The sequence below is a fragment of the Lutra lutra genome, chromosome 3 (assembly GCF_902655055.1).
Source record: "Lutra lutra chromosome 3, mLutLut1.2, whole genome shotgun sequence".
Classification (NCBI taxonomy): Eukaryota; Metazoa; Chordata; class Mammalia; order Carnivora; family Mustelidae; genus Lutra; species Lutra lutra.
The window spans coordinates 118008544-118034924 of record NC_062280.1 but is presented as its reverse complement, the minus strand read 5'-3'; the positions used below and the strand labels follow the sequence as shown (position 1 = coordinate 118034924).

The 26381-nt window shown below is 36.5% G+C and overlaps 1 protein-coding gene and 1 long non-coding RNA gene across 3 annotated transcripts in view; both read left to right on the top strand.

Moving 5' to 3' along the window:
- The window catches only part of PSPC1 (paraspeckle component 1), a 73255-nt gene that overhangs the window by 17418 nt on the left and 29456 nt on the right, over positions 1-26381 (top strand). For both annotated transcript variants that reach the window (XM_047722838.1, XM_047722837.1), the window contains exons 3-5: positions 5832-5927; positions 9742-9938; positions 18687-18771. In XM_047722838.1, the coding sequence (XP_047578794.1) occupies positions 5832-5927; positions 9742-9938; positions 18687-18771 (378 nt within the window). The remainder of the gene's footprint in view (positions 1-5831; positions 5928-9741; positions 9939-18686; positions 18772-26381) is intronic.
- Positions 20759-21686, top strand: LOC125096146 (uncharacterized). The gene is made up of 2 exons (XR_007126084.1): positions 20759-21053; positions 21095-21686. It is a non-coding gene; the product is annotated as an uncharacterized LOC125096146 (long non-coding RNA).

Sequence of the window (26381 nt, the reverse complement as noted above, 5' to 3'; positions counted from 1 at the left end):
GCGCCTGGGTGGCTCAGTGGATTAAGCTGCTGCCTTCGGCTCAGGTCATGGTCTCAGGGTCCTGGGATGGAGCCCCACATCCACCTCAGCATCCCTGCTGAGCGGAGAGCCTGCTCCCCCCCCCCCCCCCCCCCGCCTGACTCTCTGCCTACTTGTGATCTCTTTGTCAAATAAATAAATAAAATCTTAAAAAAAAAATCAAAGATTCATGAGGGTAAGATTAATTGTAGAGAGTAACTTTGAAGGAAACCTCTTAATCTGTGTTATATGATGTAGCTGAAATCCTTGCTTTGTGTAGCATTACTTTATTTGCTAATTATTTGTTGCTTTTATTTTTCTTAAAATCCTTGCTTTGGGGGCACCTGGGTGGCTTAGTCATTAAGTGTCTGCCTTCGGCTCGGGTCATGATCCCAGGGTCCTGGGATCCAGCCCCGCGTTGGGCTCCCTGCTCAGCGGGAAGCCTGCTTCTCCCTCTCCCACTACTCCGGCTTGTGTTCCTCTCCCGCTGTGTCTCTGTCAATTAATAAATAAAATATTAAAAAAAAATCCTTGCTTTGTGTAGCATTACTTTATTTGCTAATTATTTGTTGATTTTATTTTTCTTTTTGAGAGAAAAAATGTTTTGCTTCCTATAGCACTTCTCTTGAGAATCTTAAGTTACAGTTTTATGCTTTCTTTTTACTCATGAGGGAGACATTTTTCAGGGCTGACAGCTAGATATTTAAATAACCTTTTATTGGTAATCAGAGACAAACTAAATCTTTTTATTTTTTTATTATTATTTTTTTAATGTATTGACAAAGATTTAAAAATACCCAATGAGTGAAAGTGAAGTTACATTGAGTATTTTATAACTCCTGGCACTGATGAAAATTGGTTACTCTGTTTCTGGGAGGGATTTAGTTACTGAGTATAAAAACCTTAAGATTCTTTGACTGTTGGGAGGTATATGTTAAGTAAATATTTTGACTCAAAGATTTGGTGTATTGTGGTTTATCACTTTATTTCTAATAACAAAATATTGACCAAATCTGAATTTCTTAATAGAGAATTAAGTAGATCATTTTTGTAGTGGATTGGTATATATTTATTTTGTGAATATTTCATGACACCAGGAAATGCAACACTCCTGAAAAGAATTTCTTTATTATTTTTTTTAAAGATTTTCTTTTTTTTTTTTTAAATTTTTATTTCTTTTTTTTTTAAGATTTTATTTATTTATTTATTTGACAGAGATCACAAGTAGGCAGAGAGGCAGGCAGAGAGAGATTGGGGGGGCAGGGAGCAGGCTCCCTGCTGAGCAGAGAGCCCGAAGTGGGGCTGGATCCCAGGACCCTGGGGTCATGACCAGAGTGGAAGGTAGAGGCTTTAACCCACTGAACCACCCAGGCACACCTATTATAATTTTTAAAGTAGTTTCTATGGGGCTCCAGCTCATGGCCCAGAGATCAAGAGTCATGTGCTCAAATCACTGAGTTAGTTATGCTCCCTGAGAAAAATTTTTTAAGGGGCAGTAGACTAGTAGTTGCCAGAGGTTCAGGGAAATGGGGAATTGATAGCAAATGAGTTTAGGGTTTCTTTTAGGTTAATGAAAATGTTCTGGCATTAGATCATAGTGATGGTCATACATACTAAAGCTCTCTGAACTCTACACTTTAAAATGGTGAATTTTATGGTGTGTGAATTATATTTCAATAAAAATACAGACTAAATTGCAAATCCCTGTTAATGGCAGAGCATTTGGCTGTGCATCCATGTTGTGTAACAGCTGCTCAAAAATCTATAAATAAATTCAGCATAGAAATAAATGTGTATATTTATTTTCTATAAATAAAATAATGTAGCAAATTGTTACAAAACTCTTTTTTACTTCCAAGAGTCATTTTCCAGTTGAGTAGCACAGGACTTGCCTTAATTCCTCCAGCAATTAGTTGAAACAGTGTTAGCTACCAAGTAAAGTTTAATTGACCCCAGTGGTGTGTGCAGAGCGTTGGTGGGGTAGATAGTAGTGTCAGTTTTGTAAGTTTCCTCTACTTGGCAAATACCAGAATCTAGGACTCCGTGAAGGAAATGAACTTAGGTGGTTTATATTCAACATAAACCACATTGTTTTCACAGTTTTGATATAGAAAATCAGCTTTATTTTTTAGGGTGGTGGGATAGATGTTTCAGGCCTGTTTTGTTAACTCTTTTTCTGCATACAAGGGATTGTTCCATTAATAATTTTTAATACCTTTTCTATTTTATACTCCTACTTCAAAAGGATTACTTTTCCATCATTTTATTTGCTTCATCACATCTTTCCATTAAATGGGATGTAGATTCAGAAGAAATATTTCTTAATAAAAACAACATTTTAATACTGCTTTTGCTTATATAATAGGAAACAAAAGAGTTACCAAGGCATACCTGCTGGTGGTAGAAGTATAAATTGCCCCTTACCTTTCCAGAAAAACACCTGTAAGCCTTATTATACTGTCAGTGTCAACTGGGTCCAGTTTTAGTTTATATGTTCTTTTTTGAAAAGTCTTAATTATTTGTAAAGATCAATATTTTATTATTTCTTAGGGGTCTTCAAAAGAACAAAAAAGAATATTTAAACTTTTCTTTTTCCTTAAAATTTACTATAAGGGTCCGCTGGTCCATTTTATAATCTAAGATAATATCTGGTCTAGTTGTTCTATTTTTCCTCTATCATTAAACATCTTATTTCATCTTTCTAGGGATTATTTTATCATTATTCTCCAATTCGCAACTATATTAAAGACTAAAATTGAAAAAAATCCTGCAAAATGATATATATCTACAAGGATTATTTAGTAGTGAAACAAGTTGTTATCCTTACACAGTCACTTTTTAATTCCATACACAAAATGTTGCATCATCTTTTAAGCCATTATGGTTTTAGTACTTTATATGTAACATCTTGTTCCCACCATTCTGCTTCTAAAGAGATATTTGAACAAGTGAGGAAAGGTCAGTCACAAATATGTTCATCATTATGTACCGTTTCAGAAAACATGGAAACCTTAAATGTCCACCCGCATTTATGGTTAAAAAATTACGGTGCATGCATACATCTGAAATGGTGCCATTTTTTATTGAGTGATACAGGATGTCTGAAGAAAGCATGGATAGGTGATGCATTTTGTGTAAAATTACGTATATCTAGCAGAAAGGAAAATCTAAAGAGATGTTTGTGAAACATCAGAGGTCCCTTCCGAATGATAGGATTTCACAGGACTGATTGATTTTATATAAAACTTTTTATGGACAAGTATTAGTATTACAACCAAACTAATGATTAGTTAATTTGGGGGCAAAGTGTGGAGAAGAAAAAGTCTACAGATAACAACTCCAGATTTAACATTAATGGTTGACCACTTTGATTTGCTTCCTTTTAGTCTTGTGTTCTATGAAATATTTTCCTACATTTATAAAAAGAGTAAGTAATTGTATCTATACACAGAATTTAAGTTAGGTTGTAAAAATTATTTTAGGGACACGTGGGTGGCTCAGTTGGTTAAGCATCCAACTCTTGATTTCAGTTTAGGTCATGACCTCATGGGTCATGAGATTGAGCCCTGCATTGGGCTCCAGCTCCAAGCCCATTGGGGAGTCTGCTTGAGATTCTTTCTCTCTCCTTCTGCCCCTTCTTCACTTGCATTTGCTGTCTTTCTCAGATAAATAAATCTTTTTTAAAAACCCTTTTTAAAATTTTTATTTATTTATTTTTTAAAAAGATTTTATTTATTTATTTGACAGAGATCACAAGTAGGCAGAGAGGCAGGCAGAGAGAGAGGAGGAAGCAGGCTCCCCGCTGAGCAGAGAGCCCGATGCGGGGCTCGATCCCAGGACCCTGGGAGGCAGAGGCTTTAACCCACTGAGCCACCCAGGCGCCCCAAAAAACCCTTTTTTTTAAACACCAGAAGATCAAAGTGAAATAAACAAGATGTGTGAGATAATGGACAAGCGGAATTTTTACAGGGAGTAGTGCATACTGTGAAACCTTAAATGTTCACATTGCTTTTGCTTATGTAAATAGGAAAACAAGAATTAGCTAGGCATACCTGCTGGTGGTGGAAGTATAAATTACTATGTTCACATTTTAGCATATAACCCAACAAAAAAAAATAAGAAGAGTCCCTTAAGGACTTCTCTTGAACACTACATGTAGTCATTTTGTTTTATGTAATATGATGAATGTGGTTGTGACTGATGGATCTTTGCTTACTTATTCATGTATCTCTTTAGAAATGGAATTCCAGGAACAAGGTATAAATATATGCTTTGGTCAAGTTTTGTCTCAGAGGGCTGTATTCACCCCCATGTATTAGTGTGTCTGGTGGTCTGTATTCATATGTTGAAAATTCAAAATTTATGGTTTAAAAACTCAGCATTATTTGAGAGTAGAGATGTCATTATATTCTCTAATTTTGTTCACATTTCCTTGACTTCATAAAATTAATCTTGTCAATTCTAAGTAATTCTGTCATGTTCTGAGTGTGAATGATTTGCTTAGTATGTTTTCCTTCTTGAGTCTCCTGATTTTTCTCTTGGGGGGTATAGTGGCCTTCTGGTATTGAAGTGGGGTGGGGGTGAGTTTGTCTTTGTTGGCTTCTGCTGAGGTGTAGTTCTTATCTGGGCCTATTATTCTGATGTTTGTGGTCCTGCAATGTCTTCCAGTGGGTAAGTAGATAATTCAGTGCATCTTCTTTCATTTGTCCTTGGGCCTCTCTGGGTCCTCTTAGAAGTACCATGTCCTCCCATGGGTATAGGAACTCTTAGCTATTTTTTTCTATGTGATTGGATTGCATGTGATATTTGAGGCTGTATTTACTCATTCTTTATCACACTTTAATTTTTTACATGTTGTACCAATTGAAGCCTTTTTTCTTTTGGGTTTCCGCTCAGTTTATCTGAGGTTTCTATAATCCCATTGTGTCCATCACTCCAAGGTGATTCCACATTTGCTTCTATTTCCTTTTCTCTCTAAAATGTCTTTACTAGCGGGGCACCTGGGTGGCTCAGTCAGTTGAGCATCTGCCTTTGGCTCAGGTCATGATCCCAGGGACCTGGGATCAAGCCTTCCATCAGGCTCCCTGCTCAGCTTTTCCTTTTCCCTCTGCCATTCACTCCACTTGTGCTCTCTGGCTCTCTCTTTCTGTCAAAAAAAAAAAAAAAAAAAGAAAGAAAAAAGAAAAAAAAAATTAAATGTCTTTAACTAGTCCAGGAGTCATTTTTTAAAAATAAGTATTTTATTTTTAAGTAACCTCTATACCCAACATGGAGCTCATACTCAAAACCCTGAGATCAGGGGCGCCTGTGTGGCTCAGTCAATCTCAGGACCCTGGGATTATGACCTAAGCTGAAGGCAGATGTTTAACCAACTGAGCCATCCAGGCATCCCTCATTTTAGGTTTTAGAAAAGTTTTCTGAGTAAGAGTTGGTTAGGCACAGGGAGGCTGGGAGGTGGGAATTTGAGGTGGTAGGATATGGGAGTGATGATTCCACAGAAAACGTGAATTAGGTACTCATTCTTTTCTATCATAATTTGTAAGAGTTAACTATAGTGATTATGCAGGTTCAGAGATGTTGATTTACTCCTGTTTTGAGTGGGGTATGCTCTATAAAGCATTCATCTTTGTCTGACTTAGATGTTTATTTGTATCTTGATGCAGTAAATGTTTACTGACTGATTTTAAGAGTATGTGACATTTTTCTCAAGAGAGAAATTTCCCACATATATATCTTTGGAATTATTATAAAGAATTTCTAGGGGGATGTTAATTCCAGACACCATATTAACTCTTACACTTTTACCTACCCAGGACCCCTCGTCCAGTCATTGTGGAGCCTATGGAGCAGTTTGATGATGAAGATGGCTTGCCAGAGAAGTTAATGCAGAAAACCCAACAATATCATAAGTAAGATTTTATTAATAAAGATATTTTATATATTTGCCATCAGGGATATTTATTACATCACATCTGTTATCAAGTATTGTTGGATTATAAGGTGTTCTGTTCAGTCATATAATCTGGTTAGTAGAGTGTCCTGGTCTACCAGGAGTTTTATTCTTCTTTTGTGTATGGGTAGAACATTAACTTAGAAAAGTCTGCTTTTATAATTGAGGCAGGTGTGGGTACGTAGATGGAGGCTATCTGTAATTATATCAGGGAAACTATATAATTTAGACATTTCTTTAATTAATATATTTTAAAAATATTTTTTAATTAGTATATTTTAGGTGTACTGTTTCTTTAATTAGTATATTTAGGTGTACTGTAAGTTAAAGGGAGACTTTTGGTGGGGGTAAAGCCTGGAAGATCCTAGTTATTTACCTAGGGTAAGCCCACGATAAGCAAAAAGAAAAGTAGCCTGTTTTGGAATGTGCATTATTCTTTTACCAGTTGCTTTTTGCTCAGTAATTGAGAAATATCTTTTATAAAATGCCATATTTTGTTGTTTTAACCAGTTACTTGTTCATTATGCTGAATAAAACTAATATATTTGCATGCATGAATTCAATAAATACTGGAGAGCTTTTGTGCTAGGCACTGATCCACGTGCTATCTGTGCAACTTTGAACTGTTTTTTGCCTTCCTGATGCTTATATTTCTGGTGGTGGAGATACAAGAAATAGGAAACAAAAATTATAAAACTTGTATTAAATTGTGAGAATTACTATTTAAAAATCTTACTAACATAAGGTGTAAAACACATAAGGTGTAAAATATCTTACACATAAGGTGTAAAAACTGTGTGTATATTTAAAGTTGATTAATACTGGCAAATGGTTTTCCAGAAATACACCAGTCTTCTCTCGGTGTATGTATAAAGGTATTTTTCTTCATTGTGATAGAAAGATGAGTGTATGATTTTAAGATTGATGGTGGATGTTCGAAATGATATTTTATGCGTTATTTTAATAAATAACGTTATACATTATTTTAATTAGCATTTTTTAGTGCAGTTGAATGTTTTTCTTTGTAGTTGATTTATTTATTTATTTATTTATTTATTTATTTTTAAGATTTTATTTATTTATTTGACAGAGAGATCACAAGCAGGCAGAGAGGCAGGCAGAGAGAGAGGAGGAAGCAGGCTCCCTGCTGAGCAGAGAGCCTGATGCGGGGCTCGATCCCAGGACTCTGAGATCATGACCTGAGCCGAAGGCAGCGGCTTAACCCACTGAGCCACCCAGGCGCCCCTGTAGTTGATTTAAATGAGTAATATGAATGCTTGTTATATGCCTGGTGCAGGAGATGTATCAGTGAACAAAATAGGTCAGAAATTCATGCTATGTGGGGGTGGTAAGGAGGGTAAAGAATAAAATTAGTAAAACAGATATGGCAGAAAGATGGGAAAGTGGATGCTGTGGAGCAGAGTAGTGTGCTGCTTTGTATGGGTGGTTGGGGAAGCCCACCTTAGAGGGTGACATTTGATTAAGAGCTTGAAGGAGTGGGAAGGAAGAAGCTAGCTATGTAGGGTCAGAAGTGGGATGAAGTAGAATAGTGATCTCGGCGGAGGAAATAATAACTATAAAGGCTTTGAGGGAGGACTCTGGCAAGTTCTAGGAACAGTAGAAAGGCCAGTTTAGCTGGACAATAGTGAGTAAGGAGGGGAAATAGTAGGGAGGAGGTAGGGATAGGACCTTGGGAAGAGTGCAGATTGTTGTGCTTTACTGACTTGTATTTTATGAGAAAGGAAGGAGCAGCATAGTGACTTAATCTTAACAGCAGCTTTTGGGCTACCGTTTTAAGAATAGATTTGTAAAGAGCCAAGAGTGGAATTGGGGGGATGGTAAATTAAGAGCCTGCTGAAATGGGAGCTTATAGGGGTGATGGTGAAAAGTGGTAAGAATCTGGATATAGTTTGAAAATAGACTTTGGATTTTGCTGATGGATGTGGAAGAAAGAGAGTTAAAAGCACGATTACATGGTTTTTGGCAGAAGTAACCAGGAATATGGAAATTTCTAATGATCGATCTAGAGAATCTTGTAGGAGGAGCAGTTTTGGGGGAGGAAGTTCAGGAACCTTGTTTTAGACATGGTAAGTTTGACATGGTTTCGAACACCCAAATGGAGATGTCCAGTAAGTAGTTGGATTTGCATCTGGAATTTAGATGAGCCTTCTGAGGTACAGTTACCGCATGTGATATGTAACTATGTCAAAGGATTGAGCCCTGGAATACTCTAGTATATAGAAGTTGGGACGCACTGAAGGAATTAGCAAAGAGTGGGAACAGTCATTGCTGTAGCAGGGAATCAACCAGCAGTGTGTCCTGGAAGCAAGGGAAGAAAATATTTTAGGGGAGAAGAATCAGTAGTATAATCATTAGTAATTCAGAACCATTTTAATATCTCATATAACGCTATTTTTCAAAGACTACTATGATTTCCTAGTCACTTGACTTTTTCTGGTTATAGTTTACCATTACAAATTTGAACTAGAGCATACTTTGGGATTCAAGAATCAGAAAACTGGAATTATAAGGGCGTTACAAAAAGTGGAATTTATATGCATATAGGAATATTTATTTATATAATGATTTAATTACCCAGCAAACCTTAAAAATCTCATTATATTTCCAGTTTTGCTACTAAAGAGTTATGCTCAGAAGGGAATGTTCACAAAGCCCAAGCAACATGATTCAAAATTTAATTCTAAATCCTCAAATCCATATTGGAGAAAATGAAGATTTTTTAGTATTTGTGATTATAGTCAAAGTCTGATTTAGGAACTACTGACAGATAATTCTTTGAGAAAAATTAGTAGGTGGTTGATCCCCACCCTCTATTCCTTTGCCTTTTCCAGTCAGTGTTTTCAAAGGAAAAGGTCCAAGTTGGTTTTTTAGGTATATAATACCAGGTCACGGTTAACTTTGATTTTCCGTATGTGCTTCTGAAAATCTTTAATGCTGTTTCTTGTTATTATATCTTTTCTTCTGTGACAACCTCCGTTTTTATCTCCCAAATTTGTCTGCCTACCCATTTTCCCCAAAATAAAAGTTAAAATTTAAGATTATAAGGCATCTATACTTTTACTGGTGGGATAGGGATTTTGTTTTTATTAATATTTCTTTATAGAAGCTATGATAGGCAAGAATAATTAAAAATTCTTTGAATTTCAGGTACATTCATAAATCTTTCTTTTTTTCTTAATTTTTGGTCATTTGTTTGCTGATCTTTTATTCGTTCAAGAAATAAATGTTAATTGTATACAGTGTGCCAGATACTGTGCTAAGGTTAATTGAGGTACAACAATTAACAGACATATTTACAAGTGAAGCCTTTATTTTTTGGCATTGCCTATTAATCTAGCACGTAACACTCAACTATCTGCTTTTATTACTATTCCTAAAAGCTAATACTTGTAGAAAAAAAATTGATCTAGACTATTTAGGGCATATTTGTTTCATGTGTTGCAGATTGCCTTATGTAAAATTATTTGTTGAGTGAAAATCAGAAAGCCTTATTAAAGGTGATAATTAGGGGAGTACAGCTTGTAGTATCAGATTGCTTAGGTTTGAGTCCTGGTTCTCTTCTTACTAGCTGCGTTCTTGGGCAGTTTCTTAAACTCATGGTTGTTAAAACGTGTATTATAATACTGACCATGAGGTAAATCTGATACAGTGCCATGAACATTATAACTGCTTAGTAAATGGTAGTCCTTATTATTCATACTTGTTTTGACTTTTAAACATACATTTCTGTATGTTTTCAAATGTAAACTTAGGGAAAGAGAACAGCCACCACGTTTTGCTCAACCTGGAACCTTTGAATTTGAGTATGCATCTCGATGGAAGGCTCTTGATGAAATGGAAAAGCAGCAGCGTGAGCAGGTTGATAGAAACATCAGAGAAGCCAAAGAGAAACTGGAAGCAGAAATGGAAGCAGCTAGGCACGAACACCAATTAATGTTAATGAGGCAAGGTAAAAATGGGTTTTCATGTAGATACAGTATGGTTTTTTTTTTTTTTTTTTTTAAGTCTTGTTTATATTTCCCAGGGATACCTATTATTTAAGTTGCCTGTTAGGAGTTTTGAGCTAGTTGGAACTTCCACTGTGTTAGAAACAAAAATCTCCCTTTTCCAAGAGAACTTCCTTTAAAAAAAAAAAAAAAAAACAGAAAAGCAAAAATATCTTATTAAAATAAATTTTTGGGTGCCTGGGTAGCTAAGTTGGTTAAGTGTCTGATTCTTTTGTTTTGTTTTGTTTTCTTTTCTTTTTAAAAGATTTTATTTATTTATTTGACAGAGAGAGAGTGAGAGAGGGAACACAAGCAGGGGGAGTGGGAGAGGGAGAAGCAGGCTTCCCACTGAGCAGGGAGCCTGATGTGGGGCTTGATCCCAGGACCCCAGGATCATGACCTGAGCTGAAGGGAGATGCCCAATGACTGAGCCACCTGGGCGCCCCACAGTGTCTTACTGTTGTTCTCAACTCAGGTCTTGATCACAGGGTTGTGAGTTCAAGCCCCATGTTTAAAAAGGAAAAAAGGGCACCTCAGGGTGTATAGATTTGGCATAAAGTCACATATCAAGATTTTGTTTTGGTGTACACCTGACACTAATATAACACTGTATGTTGACCAACTGGAATTAAAACGTTTTAAAAAAGATTTTGTTTATTGGAAAGAAGAATTATGACAAACTCTGGCTGTTTAAGATTGTACTATGGGGAGGGCACCTGGGTGGCTCAGTGGGTTAGGGCCTCTGCCTTCGGCTCGGGTCATGGTCCCGGGGTCCTGGGATCGAGCCCCACGTCCGGCTCTCTGTTCGGTGGGGAGCCTGCTTCCCCTTCTCTCTCTCTGCCTACTTGTGATCTCTCTTTCTCTCTGTCAAATAAATAAAATCTTTAAAAAAACAAAACAAAAAAAAGATTGTACTGTGGGTCAGAAGATTACAGATTACAGATGGATATTTTTTCGCAGGGGTGAAAAGATTCGTGTGTGCTGATAAATATGGGGATTCATGCAGACTGAATTCTTTGTAGTTGGCAAGAATATTTGAAACAGCTCACTGAACCTTTAAGAGCAGTCTTAATGGGTGATCATCTGTTCTCATATTCACTGGTCAAATACCTAACATGACAAGCTGCTTAAATATATCTAGAAGCTCACTTATCCCCTATCTTCTTGGTGGTTTCCTTTTATGCCTATCTTTCTTTATTGTTTATCTCTTCTCCTCTTTTCTGTTCTTTAGTTCTCCAAATAATTTCTTCTGGTTATTCCTGTCACTCATTTTTCAACTATCCATAATAGGTATTATATTTCTTTTTCTTTTTTAAAAAGATTTTATTTATTTATTTGACAGACCACAAGTAGGCAGGGAGGCAGGCAGAGAGAGAGGAGGAAGCAGGCTCCCTGCTGAGCAGAGAGCCCTATCCGGGGCTCCATCCCAGGACTTTGGGATCATGACCTGAGCCGAAGACAGAGGCTTTAACCCACTGAGCCACCCAGGCGCCCCCTAGATATTATATTTCTTAAAATAAGCATTTGATTGCTTTCTATTTGGTTGTTAATTTTTTTTTTTAAACTTAGCATTTCAGTGTACCTACTTTCTCTTGGATACCCCTAGAGATAAAGGCACCAGGATGCCTAGATTTCTTCAGTAAACTTCTTACTAGACTGTCATTTAATCCTGGTCTCCTCTGAACTATTCTTTATACTAGAGCCAGTATTTCTTTTAAAGGTGAAAAATATGATCATTCATCTTTCAGTCCTTTTGTTAGATTCTTGATTCCTAAAAGTCTGGGGTTTATTTATTTTTTTCTGATCAGTAAATATTTATTGAATATATGATCAAGTCACTAAGTAACTGCTGAAACTATAGAAACTAGTCAGACATTTCTAGTTTCACTTGGCTGCTAAACTTAGCAGTTCTGTAAGTTCACTCTTCTAAGAAAATTGAACTCATTTATATTACATAATATAAGTCTCTTATCTAGCAGAAAATTTTAAATTGTTTTATAAGATAAGGTTATAGAATCATTGCTTAGAGATGGAAGAGAGATCTTCAAGGTTATCTAGTCTGGTGGTTTTGTGATTTTAAAATTTGGTTATACATCACAATCAACTGGGAAATTTTTTAAAATTTAATTTCCTGGGCCCCATGATTACTCTAGTACTTCTGTTCAATATGAATTGTTTTCTACTCATAGCCTGCTGGGCACTTTGCCACTGTGTAAGGTCATGTTATAGTTAGGACATAACATTGATTAAATATGGAAGCATTTGTACTACATATTTGTTGCTGATGATGACAAACAATTGTGTAATAGTCATTACTTCACATATTTTTTAATGTCAGCTGTAGAAGACACTGAGATATTTGAGGATATAGTGATGACAAAGAACGTTTCTTTTGGCCTCATAAAGCTCTTCTGAGCTCTTAGATTTGCCTCATACCTAAGGCTTAACTTTTTTTTTTTTTTTTTAAGATTTTATTTATTTATTTGTCAGAGAGAGAGAGGGAGAGAGAGCAAGCACAAGCAGACAGAATGGCAGGCAGAGGCAGAGGGAGAAGCAGGCTCCCTGATGAGCAAGGAGCCCGATGTGGGACTTGATCCCAGGACGCTGGGATCATGACCTGAGCTGAAGGCAGCTGCTTAACCAACTGAGCCACCCAGGCGTCCCTAAGGCTTAACTTTTGAAGCAGAATAATTTTGCAAAGTTATTTTCCATAAACTTTTTTTTTCCATTGCTTTTTGTGTGTTTCTTTATAACCCCTGTTAACAATATTTTGGTTTACAGTATTATTAGAAAAGCACATTGTGTAGTGTAGCCTACTCCTTCTGGGTTTACTTCTGCTGAAGTACATCTTGTATTTTAGCAAAAGTCTGCAGGTGATAAATTTTAGCGTTTGTGTAAAATTTTTTTTAAATTTATACTTTGGTTCTACAATTTTATATTTCATACAGCATTTCTAAGGATTTATTCAGGTTGAGGAGGAACTTTAGGTAATTGTTGTTCTGTTGCTGTGCAGAAACAGAAACAGCTCTTTAGTTCACCTATTATGGAAATAGGAAACTCAAATAGTATAGAAAAAGTTTCTCCTCCCCTTCCTTCCTCCACTCTCTACTGTCTTGTAGGAATCATAGTTTCTTTTGTACCTTGCAGTTTCTTTTGTATATCCCTTAATGAAAAGAAAACTTGACTATGTCAGTAGATATGTATATGTATTTATAACCCAAAAAATCCCCTATTTATCTTTTTCTGTACCTTGCTATTTTACTTTCTACAGAAGATGTGCTTCATCTTTTAAATGGGTGCATGATACTATTAAATGGATATAATTAATTTAACTCATCCTCTGTTGATTAATATCTGGTTCTTTTTGCAGTTAGTAAAAGCAGTGCTTCATATGTATGGATCGTAGCAAAATTTTGTAAATTTTTTTTTAAATTTTGTAAATCTTAATTCTTAATAGATACACTAAAAAATAGATATGTTTTAATAATTGTACTTTTGTACCTTGCTGATGTTTATTTAATCCTTTCTAGATCTGAATTCCATTATACTATTATAGGTTATTTTTTTCCTTCTCCCTGTTTTTGATCATCAGCATAAGAAGCAGTTCGAGTTTTCTTCATGGTTATTTTTGTATTATCTTTGTTCCTATAGTTTATAAACTTTGAGTAGATGAGATTAACTGCCATACATTTGTTATTACTCTCTCCTCTTCCACCACTGGAATTTTAGGATTATATTATCGCTGTTTATGTATGCCCTCGTACTGATAAATCAAGTAGAGGAAGTAAATTGCCTTTAAGTGTCTTTTGATCCTAATTACTGAAGGGGAAAAAAAAAACAAGGAAATAGGCATAATTTATTCCTCCATTCTCTTTTCCTCTCAAAATTTATTTTTGCTTCTGATTTATGACATTAAGTTTTTTCTTTTTATTTTATTTTTTATTTTTTTAATTTTTAAAGATTTTATTTATTTATTTGACAGAGATCACAAGTAGGCAGAGAGGCAGGCAGAAAGTGAGAGGGAAGTAGGCTCCCCGCTGAGCAGAGAGCCCCATGTGGGGCTCATTCCCAGGACCCTGGGATCGTGACTTGAGCCGAAAGCAGAGGCTTAAACCCACTGAGCCACCCAGGCACCCCAAGTTTTTTCTTTTTAGTGTAAAACTGATTTTGTTTATTTTTCTGGTGTTGCAGAACATTCAGTTTTTACTTAGTAGTTTTCAATTACACAATACAGTATTATCAACTATAGTTGCTACATTGTATGTTGAATTCTCAGGCCTTATTATTACAGGTGAAAGTTTTTACCTTTATATCAAGCTTTCCCTATTTACCCCAGTTCCCAGCCTCTGACAGCCACTTTTTTACTAATTTGTTTCTATGAGTTTTTTGGATTCCACGTGTAAGTTCTAGGCAATATTTGTTTTTTGTTTGTTTGTTTGTTTCGTGGTTTTTTTTTTTTTTTTTTTTTTGGCATCCTTTACTGAGCTGTAATGCCCTCAGGGTTTATCCATGTTTTTGGAAACATAGGGTTTCATTTTCTTGTGGCTGAATAATATTCTATTGTGTGTATGTACATATGTATGTACGTATACACACCATATCTTTATCCATTAACTCGTTGATGGATGTTTAGGTTGTTTCCATATGTTCACTGCTGTGGATAATGCTGGCGGGAACAGGGAAGTGCACATAACTTTTCAATATCATGTTTTCATTTCAGCTTAATGTTCTTTCATGATAATCCTCACATGTTGAAATCTTAACCCTACTTTAAATAGATGAGCCATGACTTTTCTGTTCATTTGATTGATGTTTATCCTCATGATTTAAGGAAGGGTTCATAAAAACAACATTCCTTGCAGTCTGTGTCTTCTAAAATATTATCTCTGATCCTTATATTTTAAACTGGTGTTTGAAACTCATGGATCTTTTTCTCTCTTCCTTTCTTAAGTACTTGATAGCATGTTTCATTGTCTTCTAACATTGGATGTTTCCGTGGGGATGTTTCTCTGAAGTAAGCCTGAAATTTTTTCTGTCTTGTAAGTGACTTGATCTGGCTTCTTCTTTTTTTATTTTATTTTTTATTTCTTATTATTTATTTTGTTTTTTTATTAACATATAATACATTATTTGTTTCAGGGGTACACGTCTGTGATTCATAGTATTACACAATTCACAGCGCTCACCATAGCACAGACCCTCCCCAGTGTCCATCACCCAGCACCCGCATCTCTCCCACCCTCCTTCACTCCAGCAACCCTCAGTTTGTTTCCTAAGATTAAGAGTCTCTTACGGTTTGGCTCCCTTTCTGGTTTTGTCTTGTTTCATTTTTCCCTCCCTTCTTCTATGATCCTCTGTCTTGTTTCTCAAATTCCTCATATCAGTGAGAGCATGTGATAATTGTCTTTCTCTGATTTATTTCACTTAGCCTAATACCCTCTAGTTCCATGTCATTGCAAATGGCAAGATTTCTTTTTTTTTGATGGCTTGATAATATTCCATCGTGTATATATATATCTCCCCATCTTCTTTATCCATTCAAGTGTTGATGGACATCTAGGCTCTTTCCATAGTTTGGCTATTGTGGACATTGCTGCTATAAACATTGGGGTGTATGTGTGGATTCTTTCTTCTCAAGTCAAGTCCAGTAATTTAACCCAGGATATGTTCCCTGCCCCCGACCCCGCCCCAGACATTTTGTTAATTTTTTTTTTCCTTTTCTTTTTTTCTTTTTAAGTAAGCTCCATATCCAGAATGGATGGAGCCCATCACAGGGCCTGAACTCAAAACCCCAAGATCAGGAGTCAAATGCTTAACTGAGCCACCCAGGCATCCCTTGTTAAGAGAAATTTTAAACATAATGCTGAAGGGATTTTAAGGTGTTTACTACTTAGATTCTGTTACTAACATTTTATTGTACTTTATTATATTTTTCCGTCTTTTTGTTCTAGTGATTGATATATCTTGTTTTTTTTTTTTTTTAATTTATTTATTTGATAGAGAGAGAGCACAAGCAGTCAGAGAGAGAAGCAGGCTCCCCACTGAGCAAGGAGCCCGATGTGGGGCTTGATCCCAGGACCCCGAGATCGTGACCCTAGCCAAAGGCAGCAGCTTAACCCACTGAGCCACCCAGGCGCCCCTAGATACATCTTGTTTTAATAGCATAGTGTTTCAGCTTTTCTTTGGGACTGAATATGCCCTTAAAATCTAGAGATTCAGTGCCTATATTTCTGGAAAATAGACTCTTAGATCAGAGAGTATATATGGGTTGAGAAAACACAGTCCAGATCAAACTTTAAATTTGTCTTTATTCCCAGATATTTCCATATATTTATATTATATTGAAATTATAGATGTAATTTTATGTTCTTTGTCATTAAATTAGGAAAGCACTTTCACATATTTTTTGGCCTAGTAATAAGTAGTGCTGCAGCTGATGTCTTTGTGTGTATGGATGGATGCCTTTGGATTTTTTTTTTTTTTTTTTTTTTTTTTTTTTTTTTTTTTAAGAAAAATCCTTGTGACTGTGATTTACTGCATCAAAGATTGGAAACATCCCAGATATATATATATATATATATATATATATATATATGTTTTTTCTTTCTTTTTTTTTTTGGTAACTTATTCCCCCATAAGGATATTACTTTGGCACTGTACAAATATGTAAGCTTTATTGAAATTTCAGGAACTTCAGATATTAGCAACTTAAAAGAAATAATTTACTAAATGTAAATGGTAGTTTTACTTTAAGTTGATAGTGCTCTTAAATTGGATAATGTGCTTTTATGAAAACTTTATTTTTGGATTCTTTGAACTATATCAGCGTTAATGGATGAGGAAATACTACCGGAGAGGTTAAAGCAGTTTTCTCAACCGGCACAGCTTAGAAGGAGAAAGTCCATTTGTCAGAAAACAAATGTTTATGTTTTTTTCTTACTCCTGGAAGAAACTGTAATGCATATTTTTACATTATTATATATGGTAATTTGTCCCTGATTTAAGAGCGGCTAACCTGCAAAACCATGACAAAATTGTTACAGGATATACTGGATAGGCTTTTCTTCGATAATTAATGATCATAGAACACTTTGTACATTTTGGCTTATTGGAGCATTTCCCCTTAGGAATATAAGCAGATTATATATTTTTGGTGTCTACTAGGTTTCTCCAGCTAAAGCAATTATCTAATAGTTTATGGTTCTCAATGTTTATACAGTGGAGTCAGCTCTGGTGCTTCAAAAAAACATTGATGTCTCCATCACAAGAGATTTTGATTTAATTGGTCTGGTTAAAAGGTACTTAGATAGTTCTAAAAAGCAATTAAGGTTGACAACTAATTGTCTCAATGTTTGAAATTATTGTAGTAGGTTTTGATGGTTTTTAAGGTAGCTAAGTGTTTTGAGGCATCTTGTTGGAATCCCCTGGTCACTACCTTACCCTAGCTGGATGGTTATAATACATTGATAAATCTGAATCTTTTTTCTTTGACATAAGGAATACATAATTCAGTCTGTTTTCAGTCATTAAAATGGGGAAGATAATGTTTACCTTGTTAGGGTTATGATGCCTACTTTGTTATGATTATATTATTAGGGGTCTTGGCATGTAGAATAACTATAACTGTTAGTATTTTGTTTTTTAAGTTTTTGATATAGTGATTTATTAAGAAATGCTTAATTGATTAATTTATGTTTACATTAGAAATTTCAGATAATATGATAAGAGGAAAGGGAAATAAAAGCAACCAATAATTGTGCCACCCAGAGTATTTCAATATTTTTTAATCCATATGTGTATGCACACATAGTTTGGTAAGATACTTCAAAGATTTTCATAGCACATGGGCAAAGATGTACTTTTTCTAATCTTATACTACTCTGGAACCCCTGTTCTTGATGATATGGCAGGGTTTGGTGACTGTGGGAATGTTCATCTTGTTTATTTTTAAAAATTTTTTTTGAAAGATTTTATTTATTTATTTGACAGATCACAGGTAGGCAGAGAGGCAGGCAGAGAGAGGGAGGGAGAATCAGGCTCCCTGCTGAGCAGACAGCTTGATGCGGGGCTTGATCCCAGGGATCATGACCTGAGCCAAGGCAGAGGCTTTAACCCACTGAGCCACCCAGGTGTCCCTGTTCATCTTGCTTAAAGTAATCTTGTTAGTATCAGAATTCAGCCCTTCCCCACTTATAAAAATTCTCTCATTGCCTTTTTTCATAAGAAATTGACTTTGTGTGGGAGGAATCTTAAGCTAATTTTACTGGCAGAGATACTCTTTTTGGAAGTTAAACGGTATCCCATTATTCTTACTGTTTGTTCTTATGTGCCCTCTGCTCATGTCTCCCAAGGCATCTTTCTGGGCTTTATATTCCCAGCTGAATATATGAAAATATAGCTACCATTTATTCTGTTTTTAGTATGTTCCAGGCTTTACATTAAAACAGTTACTACCTATTTTAATTTCTTAACATAAGGATAAATTTTATTGTTTAAATACATATGAAGAAACAGGTCCAGAAAAGATGCTAATTTGACTCATTACATAGCTTATAATCTTCCATTATAAAATAATATACAAAAAGAGCTAGGTGTATGAGTATGAATAAGTTACTAAATGTATTGCCAGCAATAGAGAACTGTGTGATTACGGATTTAAAAAATACAGAAAGGGAAGGTAAAAATATTAATGTGTAATCAATATTTTATAGATCTCATGAGGCGTCAAGAAGAACTCAGACGCTTGGAGGAACTCAGAAACCAAGAGTTACAAAAACGGAAGCAAATACAACTGAGGTAAAAGAACATCATTGTAATATATATGTGAATATATGTAGTTTTCATTGTGTTTTTAATAAAATTCCCTACTGCCTACTATAAACAAGTTGTACAAGTTGGAAAATACAGAAAAAAATAATAAAATGTGTCTATATTTTGACTGTACTCTGGGAATCATTCTATAAATTAGCATAATTTTTTGGAACTATTTTTTTTTTTAAAGATTTTATTTATTTATTTGACAGAGATCACAAGTAGGCAGAGAAGCAGGGAGAGAGAGAGGAGGAAGCAGGCTCCCTGCTGAGCAGACAGCCAGATGTGGGGCTTGATCCCAGGACCCTGGGACCATGACCTGAGCGAAGGCAGAGGCTTTAACCCACTGAGCCACCCAGGCGCCCCGGAACTATGATTTTTTTAAGCTGGTTATGGACATTTGATTGCATTCACTGTGAACTTACATAAGGGGCTTAGGTATTGCATATAATTTGTTGTAAGAATGTACTGTGGTTTACTGGATCATTTTTCTAGAGATGGATATTTTAGTTTTTAGTTTTAGTTTTTAGTTTTTCCATGTGTATAATACTATTGTGAATGCTTTTATATATCTTTGTGCTTCTGATAATTTGCTTAAAAAAAGATTTGTGGGAGTGGAATACATGATAAGGGATATGGGTATTTAAAGTCTCAGTGTAAAATGGGCAACTGTAATGGTCAACTTAAAGTCTTCTAGGTTAAATAAGGACTTTGAGGAGTGGTTGATCCAAGATGTATTAAAAAAAAATTAACAGGGCGCCTCGGTGGCTCAGTGGGTTAAGCTGCTGCCTTCGGCTCAGGTCATGATCTCAGGGTCCTGGGATCGAGTCCCGCATCAGGCTCTCTGCTCAGCGGGGAGCCCGCTTCTCTCTCTCTCTCTGCTTACCTCTCTGCCTACTTGTGATCTCTCTCTGTCAAATAAATAAAAATCTTTAAAAAAAAATAATAAATAAAAATTAACAGCTTTTCTTGTACTAGCAGTATTTAATTGTGAAATATGAGATAAATGTTACTCTTAAAAGTTGTTAAAAATCAAAATAGGAAATGTTATGAACAGAGCTATGATAAAGAAAACTTAATGTTTTGTTTTTTTGTTTAAAAGAACTTTTTTTTTTATTTCTAAAGATTTTATTATTTGACAGAGAGAGAGAGAGATCACAAGTAGGCAGAGAGGCAGGCAGAGATAGAGAGGGAAACAGGCTCTCCGCTGAGCAGAGAGCCTAATGTGGGGTCTGATCCCAGGACCCTGAGATCATGACCTGAGCCGAAGGCAGAGGCTTAACCCACTGAGCCACTCAGGTGCCCCTTAAAAAAACTTTTTAAAAATATTTATTTGACAGAGAGAGAGGGAACACAAGCAGGGGTAGTTGGAGAGGGAGGAGCAGGCTTCCTTTTGAACAGGGAGCGTGATACGGGGCTCAATCCCCGATTCCTGGAATCATGACCTGAGTTGAAGGCAGATGCTTAACTGACTGAGCCACCCAGGCACCCATAAAACTTTTTAAAAAATAATTTTAGAGAGAGAGAAAGAGCAGGTGTGGGGTGGAGGGTCAGAGGGAGAGAAGGAATGTCAAGCAGTCTTCCCTCTGAGCATGGAGCCTGCCAGGGGGCCGAATCTCAGGACCCTGAGGTCATGACCTGGCTGAAACCAACAGTTGGATGTTCAACTAACTGTTCCACCTGGATGCCCCAAAGTTTTCTGTGCTTTATTTTATTTATTTATTTTTATAATTTTTATTTATTTGATAGAAAACACAAGCAGGAGGAGTAGCAGGCAGAGGGAGAGGGTGGGAGAAGCAGACTCCCCGCTGAGCAGAGAGCCAGATGTGGGCCTCCATCCCAGGACCCTGGTGGGAACATGACCTGAGCCGAAGGCAGTCGCTTAACCATCTGAGCCATTCAGGCACCCTTGTTTTATTTTTTAAAGATTTTATTTATTCATTTGAGGCAGAGAGAGAGAGAGCATGAACAGGGAGAGAGGCAGAGGAAGAGGAAAAAGCAGACCCCCTTTGAGCTGGGAGCCTGGTTTAACCAACTGGGCTGCCCAGGCACCCTTCAAAGTTTTGTTTTTTAAAGTGTTATAAAAGTAGTAAGTGCTTGTGGTAGAAAGTAAGGTGCTTATGGCAAATAAATAAAGAATACAAAGAGCCTTGAATAGATGTCAAGTGTCTTTATGGTCTGGAGATAGGTATATTCAGTATATTTTAATGTATTTTTTCTAATTTTGTACCTGCTTTTATCAATGTGTATATGTTTCTGTCTTGCAGGTACTCTGCTCTTTTTTTTTTTAATTTTTTTTGTTTTTTAGTTACTCTGCTCTTTACTCTAAATTACTTATCCTCAAATTATGATATTTGGGCAGACAATGTCAGCATTCTGATTATAAGCCTCCACATGCCCCAGCTTATGAATCAGAAATTATAAGGGTAGAGCCCCACCACCTGTGCTTAGTATTCCAGATGATTGGTGTGCATCATAAAGTTTGAGAATCACTATTATATGAAATTCCCCATATAATCTCCTTACACAAGGGACCTTTTTCCAATTTCTTCATCTTTGTTTTTTTTCCTTTTTATGTTAGAAGTTGTAAGTATTTTAAAGTGTGTTCTACTTGTGCAAAGAAAAAGAAGCCTTCCCTCCCAAATATAAAACTCTGACTCCATGTTTCCCTTGTATTTATATTTGCCAATTAGGCTTTTAGAATTAATAATCTTACCCTTCACTTGCCAAAAAATAAAATAATTTAACCAGACAATGAGGGAGAATCATAAGAAGGCATTAAAAAAATCCACACAAATGGGGGTACCTGGTTAGCTCAGTCATAGGGCATGCAACTCAGTCTTGGGATTGTCAGTTTGAGCCCCACATTGGGTGTAGAGATTACTTAAAAATAAAGTCTTTAAAAAACAAACAAATGAATAATTGGAATTGCAAGTAAATAACATTGCATTTCAAGTAAATAACATTAACACTCTGAAAAGGGATGGGGAAGAAAATAAGAAACCTCCATAACTTTTGAAAACACTGTCTTGACCCTATAGGCCAATTAGAAGAAAAGCAGTATATTTGGTAATCTGGTTAATGTGTTTCTCACAGGAATATGGGTTAGTAGTTCTGAAACTATTTTTTGTATGTACCTTTTTCCCACTTTCATTAGGTCTTTAGTGAAAAGAATGTATATACTTGGGGTGCCTGGGTGGCTCACTGCCTTCAGCTCGGGTCATGATCCCAGGGTCCTGGGATCGAGTCCCGCATCGGGTTCTCTGCTCAGCAGGGAGCCTGCTTCCTCCTCTCTCTGCCTTCCTCCCTGCCTACTTGTGATCTCTGTCTGTCAAATAAATAAAATCTTTAAAAAAAATAAAAAGAATGTATATACTTTTTTGAGCGAACAGATCAGTAAATATAGATAAGGAAACATGGGTTTCTCATTGTTGGAGAAAGAAAAAAGAGAAAAAGGCTAAAACTAAAATGAATCCTGTGATGATGAATTGGGATCAAGGTTATCAGTAGAACTCAGTGGTATTTAACTTAGAGAAGTACAGATGTGTGTATATATGTAGATTCACATACATACATACATACATTCCATAACTCCTGTCTACCTAGAAGCAATGATGGGATGCCTCAGTAACAGCACACATAAAGGGCCTAGATTCTTGTTCCAAACACCATTCTCTAATAAAAGGAGCTAGGGTTTTGTGGAGAAGTAGTTGACTCCTGGACTAAAAAGTCCAGCCTGAGCCTGGAATGTTGTATCAGGGAATAAGAGAGTACAGGTGTACCTCTCATACACTGCAGGTTCAGTACCAGACCACTGGAGTAAAGCAAATATTGCAGTAAGGTATATCAAATGCATTTTTTGCCTTCCCAGTGCATGTAAAAGTTATGTTTACCCTATACTGTAGTGTAACAAGTGTGTAAAAGCATTAGGTCTAAAAAAATATACACAACTTAATGAAAAAACACTTTAATTGATAAAAAGTGCTGTCATCTAAGCTTTCAGTGAATTGTAATCTTTTTGTTGGTGGAAGGTCTTTCCTTGATGTTGATGGGCTTCTGCCTGATCAGGGTGGTGGTTGCTAAAGGTTGGGAAGCCTGTGGCAATTTTGGACTCTCTTTCAGCTGATTGGTCAGGGTGGTGTTTGCTGAAGGTTGGGAAGGCTGTGGCGGTTTTTGACTTTATTCCCCAAACGATTTCTCTAGTTGTGATACTGTTTCATAGCATTTTACCCACAGTAGAACTTCTTTCAGAATAGGAATCCTCTTAAACCTCTCTTACAGACATACCTTGGAGATAACTGCAGAATCAGATCTAGACCAGTGCTGTAGAGTGAATATCACAATGAAGTGTGTCACATTAATTCTTTGGTTTCCCAGCACGTTAATATGTACACCTATAAACTGTAGTTTATGAAGTGTGAAATAGCATTATGTTTTAAAAAAGTGCATGCCTTAATTAAAAAAATATTAATCAGGTTGGTGGTTGGTGAAGGTTGGGTGGTTGTGCTAATTTTTAAAAATAAGATGATATTGAAATTTGCTTCATGAATAGTCTTCCTTTCAGAAAGGATTTTTTCTGTAGCATGTGGTGCTGTTTAGTACCATTTTATCCATAGTAGAACTTCTTTCAAAATCATGAGTCTGTCCTCTCAAACCCTGTTGATGGGTTATCAACTACATTTATGTAGTATGCTTAAGTTCTTTGTTGTCATTTCAACAGTCTTCACAGCATCTTCATTAGGAGTAGATTCCATCTCAAGAAACCACTTTCTTTGCACATCCATAGAAGCAGCTCCTCATTCGTTTAAAGTTTTATCATGGGATTGCAGCAATATGCTCCCATCATCAGGCTCCAATTCTAGTTTGCTTGCTATTTCCACCACATCTGCAGTTACTTCCCTCACTGATGTCTTGAACCCCTCAGCCTGAAAGGCATCCAGAGGGTTAGGTTGGAATGAGTTTCTTCCAAACTCCTGTTAATGTTGATAGACCTCTTCCTGTGAAACACAGATGTTCTTAATGGCATCTAGAATGGTGAATCCTTTCTAGAAGTTTTTCATTTTACTTTGCCCAGGTCCATCAGAGGAATCATTGTCCACAGCAGCTATAGCCTTATGAAATGTATTTATACATTTATAATATGTATTTATTAAATAATAAGACTTGAAAGTTGCATTTGCTCCTTGATCTGTGGGCTGCAGGATGGATGTTGTGTCAGCAGGCATGAAACCAGCATTAATCTTGTTGTCTGTTACCATCAGACCTCTTGGGTGACCAGGCGCATTGTCAGTGAGCAGCAATATTTTGAAAGGGATCTTTTTTCCTGATCAGTAGATGTCAGCGGTGGGCTTAAAATACTCAGTAAACCACACTGTAAGTAGATGTGCTGTTATCCAGGTTTTGTTCTATGTATAGAGCACAGGCAGAGTGGATTGAGCATAATTCTTAAGGGCCCTAGGATTTTTAGAATGGTCGGTGAGCATTGGCTTCATCTTCAGGTCACCAAGCAGCATTAAGACAATCAGCCTATCTTTTGAATCCAGACATTGACCTCTCCTCTATGGCTATGAATGTCCTAGATGGCATCTTCTTCTAGTATAAGGTTATTTAATATACACTGAAAATTTGTTGTTTAGTATACCCACTTTCATTAATTATCTAAGCTAGATCTTCTGGATAACTTGATGGCAGCTTCTGGATCTCTGCTAGCTTCAGACCTTTTCCTGCAGCTTCCTCACTTTTTTCATCTTTTTACAATTGAATAGCATTAGGGCCTTGGTTTGGATTAGGTCTTGGCTTAAGGAAGTATTGTGGCTGGTTTGATCTTCTATGCAACTACTTAAAAGTCCTCCATTTCAACAAAAAGGCTGTTTTGTTTTCTTATCATTTGTATGTTCACTGGAGTGGCACTTTCAGTTTCCCTGAAGAACTTTTCATTTGCATTCATAGCTTAGCTGTTTGCTGTAGGAGGCCCCAACTTTTGGCCTTTTTTGGCTTTGGGAAAGACTTCCTCCCTAAGCTTAACCGTTTCTGGCTTTTGATTTAAAGTGAGAGACCTGTAGCTCTTCCCTTGAACACTCAGACCATTCTAGGTGTAGGCATCAGCCTAATTTCCATATTGTTGTGTCCCGGGGAGTAGGGAGGCCTACAGAGAAGGAGACAGATGAGAGGGAGAGAGATGGGGGAACAGCTTGTTAATGGAGCAGTTAGAACACATATAGTATTTATTGATAATGTTTGGTCTTAATATGGGTATGGTTTGTGGTGTCTCAAAACAATGACAGTAGTAAGCAACATCAAAGATCACACATCACCATTACGAATATAATAATAATAATGAAATATTGTGATAATTATCTACCAAAAGGTGATACAGAGACTCACAAAGTGAACAAATGCTTTTGGAAAAAATGGGGCCAATAGACTTGCTTGATGAAGAGTTGCCCCCAAACCCTCAATTTGTAAAAAAAAAAAAAAAAAAAAACCAACAAAAAAAACCCCTCACTGTATCTGTAGTGCACAGTAAAGCAAAACCGAATAAAACAAAGTAGGCCTGTACTCATAAAACATGGGGCATACTGAAACTACACAGGAGGCAAACTGAAGGTGCTCCTAAATGGCCAAAGTTGGAACAGTTTTAGCAACAAAATAAAAAATTATAGTATTAGATTTTAAACTGTAGAATAAAGCATATAACCATGAATCCATACTGATAGAAGTAAATAATTCAATGAATAAATAAATGGAAGAGAATGAACAACTCTTTTTATAGTAGAATTCCAGTTAATCAGTATGGAAGGAATGAGAGAAAAATCACCAGTGGGACAAACACTATAGTAATAGTTACAGACATAAATAATAAAAAGTTACAGACAAGATTTACTGACCAATGTTCAAGTTTCTCCTGAAACTTGAGAAACACAACTTGAATACTCATTTGTATTAGTTACAAATGGAAAAAACAGTAAATGTAAAGTGGAGAAGCGATAGCACCATTACCATATATTAAGGTTCATATTACCTGTAGTAAGACATCGGTACCAGGAACTGCTTGATACGATTCAGTCAGAGAGATACGTTGTCATTTCTGTGGGAGTTTTTGGCAAAAAATTTATAACCTCAGGCTAGTCCATGAGGAAATATAACATGAATCCTGATTAATGACATTGTACAAAATTATCAGTTCTCTTTAAAAAAGTGTCAAGTTCACTCTGAGGGGAGTGGGGAGGAAGATGTTTTGCGCACCCAGGCTGGAGACCGTGGCCTGGCTCTGTGTACATGGTAGACCTCTCCTGCAAGGCTAGGGAGTCAGGGTGGCAAGTGCTAGACACCTGACCATGGCACCACCTGGGTGGGCTTCTGCCTCAGCTGGGCATGGTACACCCTGAGAAACTGCTGCCCCACAGGTCTAGTACAAGTTCTAGCAGTCAGTGACAGAGCAGGGCTCCCATAGCCCAAGTATCCCAACAGCGCCATGCATGCATTCCTGGAATGCCCCCAAGCTTTTCAGTGCCATCGCCTGGGTTTTGCAATGGCACATGATGGAGCTAGGAATGTGGTCTGCTGGAGGAAGGAGCGGTGTCCAAGATGATAGA